This window comes from Mustela erminea, chromosome 6, assembly GCF_009829155.1.
Source record: "Mustela erminea isolate mMusErm1 chromosome 6, mMusErm1.Pri, whole genome shotgun sequence".
In the NCBI taxonomy this organism is placed as follows: Eukaryota; Metazoa; Chordata; class Mammalia; order Carnivora; family Mustelidae; genus Mustela; species Mustela erminea.
The window spans coordinates 30,023,655-30,030,277 of NC_045619.1; the positions used below are offsets into that span (position 1 = coordinate 30,023,655).

General features: G+C 41.0%; 1 protein-coding gene across 6 annotated transcripts in view; it reads left to right on the plus strand.

Annotated features, from left to right (window-relative positions):
- Positions 1–5,924, plus strand: part of POC1B (POC1 centriolar protein B) — a 99,312-nt gene extending 93,388 nt beyond the window's left edge. For all 6 annotated transcript variants that reach the window (XM_032346809.1, XM_032346804.1, XM_032346805.1 and 3 more), the window contains 2 exons: positions 507–728; positions 4,787–5,924. In XM_032346809.1, the coding sequence (XP_032202700.1) occupies positions 507–728; positions 4,787–4,891 (327 nt within the window). In that variant the 3' untranslated portion in view covers positions 4,892–5,924. The remainder of the gene's footprint in view (positions 1–506; positions 729–4,786) is intronic.
- Positions 5,925–6,623: the final 699 nt, after the last annotated feature.

Below are 6,623 nucleotides of genomic sequence, written 5' to 3' on the forward strand. Positions count from 1 at the left end.
TGGGTGGCTCAGTGGGTTAAGCCTCTGTTTCAGCTCAGGTCATGATCTCAGGGTCCTGGGATCGAGCCCCACATCGGGCTCTCTGCTCAGCAGGGAGCCTGCTTCCCCCTCTCTCTCTGCCTGCCTCTCTGCCTACTTGTGGTCTCTCTCTGTGTCAAATGAATGAAATCTTTATAAAAGAAAAAAGATTTAGACTGCATCTAAACTATCCTTTTAGTGGTAAAACACCTCATCTAGCTCCAGTAGACGGGTACATACAAAGTGTATTTTATGTAAAAAGTCAAGGAAAATTGGAATTTTATCTCTTCGTTGTTAGCTTTATTTTCTCTCTGTAATTGTAATTTTTATAATACCGTAGTTGGTAAACAATTAAATGTAAGCTGGGTATTTAGAAGGAAGATTACTGAATACTTTCTATCTATCTATCTATCATCTATCTATCTATGTATCTGTCATGTTGAGGTTTGGAAACTATAACTCTTCCTATCTTTTCTGTGATGTCAAAGACAACAGATACCACCACTGTAAGAACCTTAGCAGACAAGAGCGAAGAGATCAGCGGATATTTCTTGAACCCTTCTTTACTGTCAACGGAATGTTGCCCAACGACCTTGAAAAAGAAAACAGAAGACGTGAGTGACCTCCCTTCTGAGAGCCAAAGAAGCATACCGCTCGCTCTGACTGACGCTTTAGAGCATATTATGGAGCAACTCAATGTTTTGACCCAGGTAGGCCAGTGTGCTTTGTCCTGAGGGGTAAGTTATACAAAACAGCCCAGGTTACAGCGCCCTGCAGAACTAGCAGAGCCAGGGGGAAAGTTCTTAGAAAGGTAAGCTCGGGGTGGTAATCAATACAGCAAGGCAAGCTCTTCTGAGCTGCTCTGGTAAGATCTTGTAGAGGTAAGATCAGAGTTGGCGTGTGCATATGCATGTATGCATTTACACGCACACATGCACACGCGTGTGCACACAACGCTGCCCTTGTGCTCTCTCCACCATCTGGAGGCCGGAAGGAACAGTGGAGACTGGGAAGAACAGCAGTGGTACTCCATGCTATAAATGTAATATGATTCTGCTCGGTAAGGTTTTACCTGCAGATTTTTGATGTATTGTGCTCAGATCAGTGCATTATCAAAGAAATATCCAGGGCCATAAGAAAAACGATTAACAATTTCTGGTTAGAATGAAATTTTGGCAGTGCTTATAGTTCTTCACCTGAAGATATTCTTATTATCCAGGATCTAACTTTCCTCATTCCAGAGCTTATTACGTTGATGCTGTGTTCTTCTGGAGGTGACGGTTTTTGCATACCTGTTTTAGAATGTTACCTCGTCATTTGATGCCTTTTTACCTTTGCAAAGAAGGTGTAGTATGGATCTTTATATATCAAAGGTCTTCCAACTCTTGGTCAGAAGATACAGGTGTCATGTAAGGGAAGTGGTTGTTGAAATGGTTACCTCAACGGTTTCCCCTCCAGCTCTGCTGATTCAGTGTTTCCTTTGAAGACGTCTTATTGTTCCTGTATCTCTAGAATGAGGTTGCCCGTATCTGTCAGAGCAGACCTTGCTACAGGTTATACAGAAAGAGAGGCTATCATGTGAGCTAGAGAGATGTTAGTTCCTTTTCCAGAATACATATTTCAAGTTCAAATAGCTCTTGCATAGAAATCCTCTCATTCTGTTCTCAATACTGGCTGTGTATTATCATCACTGGGGCGGTTGTAAAGCTACAGATTAGGATGGCCAGTTCTCTTCTCCCGACAGCACATTGCCATTGGTCTGGGGCAAGGCCCTGACATTTGTCCTTTTAGGTACCTCATATGATTCTGTTTTATAGTCAGGGTTTAGAGGCAGTCATTAAATGAATACTAAAAACCTGTAGATGACATCTCAGGGCCTTTAGGAGCAAGGGCCATGTATGTGGTTTTGGGGTCCTGACAGATTGTGGAGAAAGGCCACGTGAGCACTTGGAGTCATCACAAGATTTGTTCGGTGAAATCATATTAAAATCACTAACTTTCACTTTGCAGTATTGAATTGGAGGTGACCTTCTCTGTATTTATCAGACATTTCTTCCCTTTAAAGACATCTTCCCTTTCGGCCTCATGCCAGCGTTAGTTTTGGTTGGCTTATTTCCCATATTGCCATGACTTCCTCACCTGCACTGTCCTATTCGATGTCAGGTCCTTCTTAGAGCCTCTCACAAGTGAATCTTTCCACCTCTTTTTACCTGATTCAGGGTTGAATGAATCATTTAAGATTTATTGAATGTCTCCATGATTTTTAATTTTGAAAGACTGGCTTTCTTTTATGATTAAAGAGGTTAAAGCAAGCACAACACACTTGCAAAATAGAAACAGTGAATTTCTGGGCAGTAGCAAATAAAACAAACATGTTCTGATTCACTTTAATTACAGATGACTGAGCATCTCCTAACTCACTCACGGTGTTTATAACTTATCTGCACTGAACTATAATCAGAAATCAAGTTAAAGAAAATTACGTTTTATGTGGTAGATAAATGGAATTAGCCAGTGTTAGAGATGTCGCTCTTAAGCACCTCAAAAGCTTTAGCATGTGGGATTGTGATAATGTATGCAAAGTATATGGCAAAATGCTTGCCCCCTATAGGTACTCAAGAAAGGATAGAAAATATTATTAGCATCATTTTTAATTAGCCATAGTCTATAGTAGGAAATATGAAAGCAATAGCTATTATATTACGATATCTTAAAAATTATTTACCTTCAGAGGATGATAGGGAATCAGTTCATTTTCTTGACACTTGCTGACTAAAATAATCAAGTATTTATCTTGCCTTTCCTATATGAACTCTACCACTGGATAACCAAGGAGTAGATGAGAAAAGCATCTCTTATTTATAAATTATCCCAGCTAATAATTTTCTAAATGATGGAATTAGAATATCGTCATTTATAGTTCACAAGAATGAATAGTTGTAGGCATTGAGCAGGTCCAACATTATGAGAAAAGAAATGATCAAACCTTATTACATGCGTTCTGATGAAATAGATGTCTACCGATAGCTTTCACTTTCGGTCTTGTTAGATCCATAGTCTTACAGATCTCATCTGAGTCCAATCAAGCCTTTGAATCCAGCTGCCAATTTGTAGAAAATACAAAGAACAGATCAGACTGACCTGTGCCCTTAGCACGTGGACCTAAAGATTCAGCCTGGTGGAAGCTCTGCAGGCAAAACTCTGTTCTCCGTGGCCTGAATTTGTCAACAAAGTGTTTTATTTTATTATTTAAAAAGATTTTATTTATTTGACAGAAAGAGAGTAGGCAGAGAGGAAGGCAGAGAGAGAGGAGGAAGCAGGCTCTCTGCTGAGCAGAGAGCCCGATGTGGGACTCGATCCCAGGACCCCGGGATTATGACCCGAGCCGAAGGCAGAGGCCTTAACACACTGAGCCACCCAGGCGCCCCAACAAAGTGTTTAAAAAAAAAAAAGTAAGAGGAGAGGATGAGCAGCTGTCAATTAAAAGGAACTTTAAATGACATCTCAAACTTTGAAAATGGGTAAGACAAAATTATAGTGTCTAGGAATGTACATTTGAAAGATAAAACCTTAAAGAATGTAGGAAAGAAGTTACTATAATGGTCAGGATGGTGGCGGTTGTGGGGGTGGGGCAGGAGTGGGGATTCTGAGAGGCCCATGGAAAGAACTTGGGTGGCTGGCAGAGTTCTCGTTCTTTTTTTTTTTTTTTCTTTTAAGATTTTATTTATTTATTTGTCGGAGAGAGAGCCCACAAGCAGGGAGAGCAGCAGAGAGAGAGAGAGAGGGAGACGCAGGCTCCCCGCTGAGCAGGGAGCTCAATGCAGGGCTCGATCCAAGGTCCCTGGGATCATAACCCGAGATGAAGGCAGACGCTCAACTGACTGAGCCACCCAGGCACCCCCGAGTGCTAGTTCTTGATCTGGGTGCTAGTCATCAGGGTATTTTTCTCATAAGGATTCATCCAGAGACATGTGTTTTGTGCAGCTTCCTGAATTCACTTTATTTTATAATAAAACGTTTAAAAGAAATCTAAAAGATCAAAGATGAAGTAGTCAGTATCAAATTAGATTTGCAGAATTTAAAAGTAGCCGTGTGTGTGTGTGTGTGTGTGTGAGTGTGTGTGTATGTGTGTGTGTGTGTCGTCATATGCTCATTTATTAGCCACAGGAGGCAAAAGAGCTAAGATTCCTCAAGCCCTATGCGCCAGACACTTACGTAAGCATTTTATGTGCATTACTTCGCTCAGTCTTCCTAACAACCCTGGGAGGTGCTCTCATCATTTTTAAGGTGTGAGAACTGATGCCGGTCATTATAACAATTTAAGGGAAACTAGGGATCCAGCTGGTATAGACAGGGTCCATCATGGATTGGTTGTGACAGAGTGACAGAGCTCCTGGGCTGGGCATGTGGTATCCCCCATCCCCCCATACTGCCGTGTAACATGTGGGGCTGCGCACAGGCTACCTGGGCCCCTTCCTGGCATTGGTGCTTTAGGAGACCAGACAAGAATGGTCTATACAGAGGCCTCATCTTTTACTCTTTTCTCACCAAAGGCATCACTTCTTCATCTTTTCCTCAAATTGCTTCACAGCACATTTTGCCAGTGGTAGTGCCTAGAAGCACAACAAGTTCTGGGGCTAAGTTATGGCCCCTTCCTGGCAAAGGGGTGGACATTCCAGTTGCTGAGAGGATCTCCTATGTAGAGATGACTGTCATTGTCCTCACCATCGGGTCACCAGGCATTGATTATTTTGTCCTCCTTTTACAGACTGTTTCAATCTTGGAGCAGCGACTGACTTTGACAGAGGATAAGCTCAAAGACTGCCTTGAAAATCAGCAAAGGCTTTTCAATGTTATCCAACATAAAAGTTAAATAGAAAAATATGAACAGAGGCTTGATAAATGACCACATGTACCTGTGCTCAGGAAGGCAGTGCAAGATGGTTCCTCGACTGTGTACTCACTATCATGGCCTTTCTTAGAAGGGCGAGCAACAGAACAAAAGGCAGAAAAGGCATAATTAATGACCAATTTAAATACACAAATCAATGTCAAGGACTAATTCAGATCATTAACATTTATGATTGCAGTAATAAAGTAATAAGTATCCAAGCGGCTCTATATTTCCCCCCATATTATTGTAAATGCCAGTTGTCATTTATAGTACAAATCCTGCCAGGAAAGTAACCAAATCTCCGAATTTCACTGTTAAATCATTTCACCTGACCACGTTCAGGCGATTGCTTAAAGCAGTGGATGTGTTCCCTTCATGAACAACACGCTTGGGGTGAAGTAATACAGTTAACTCTCCTGCATCCTGGACGCAGGGAATGAGCCAGCAGTCTGGCCCATGGGTCTGTCAGCTCAGAAAAAACTTACTCTTCCTTAACCATGTCCCAAAATGATGTTCTTAAAAAATTCCTAAAGCACAGACTTTCCACAGCAAGAACACACTTACATACATGACACAGGACCGTGGGTTTTTCATTTATGCTGTACACGGCTTATCCTTTGCCCTCGTGGGTGAGTGCCCGGAATGATTGGGGTTGTGCCCAGAACTGTGACCCCAGGTTACAAAGATGGCGTCAGTGGGATTTCCCTAGGCTCTGGTGCTTCAATGAGGCAACAGTGATACTTACAGACGCGTGCGCGCACACACACACACACACACACACACGTATGTCCACATGCTTCAGAAATGTTGCTGCTCAGGGTGATTTTGGTGGCTGGGTAATAAGTACGTATAATACTCACATCATTGTCTTCCTATTTTTTTTATTTTTTTTATTTTTTTTTTTAGTGAATTGTGATTTAAAACAAAATGAAAATGAGCCTGACATTCCAAAAAATGCTCAGGGTGATCTGGTTACAAATGAAGAATTCTGTTTTATCTAAAAAAAAATAAAAATTAAAAAAATAAGAGATTAAATTGAAGAAAAATGAATTTTTGCTTGCTTTTCTGTTAATCTAAATCAAGAACAAAGGCGGGAGAGGGCAGTCTGTATTTATGCTGTCTGTAGGTAACATGGGGAAAATGCTCTCTATGTTTTGAAAAAGAAGAAAAGGTCAAGTCCTATTTGTGTAGGAGTCTGTGTTGATAAAATTTTCCCAAGCAATTTCAATCATATCTATAAGGTGGTTTTTTAAAAAAATCATCTCGTTGTGTGTTTTAAGTGCCTTTTTATATTATACCAAGTGTGAACTTCTAGACATTTTCAAAAGTTTATAAAGACTAAGTGGCATTGTATTTTTATAACCTCATTCAAAAGACTAAGAAATGAAATGTCATACCGATTTTTGTTTACCATTTCTTAAGCTTCAAACAATAAAGACATTTTACCTTTAAAAAAATTGTGCCTTTCTTTCTAGGTGGTTAAAACCTTGACATACGAAACTTCTTATTCAGCCCAGTCACCTTTCATTGTGCATAATAGTCTCCTGGAGCACTTGTCCAGGTTTCTTGGGCCCTATCCAGTTTGTAGGATCATGGGGGTCAGTCAGGGCCCATCATCTGCATCTCTAAGAAACTCACAGGTGCCCTAGCTGCTTGTCGGCCCAAGGCCCACACTCTAGAAACCCACGATGGAGCTATAGCCACTTCTTAG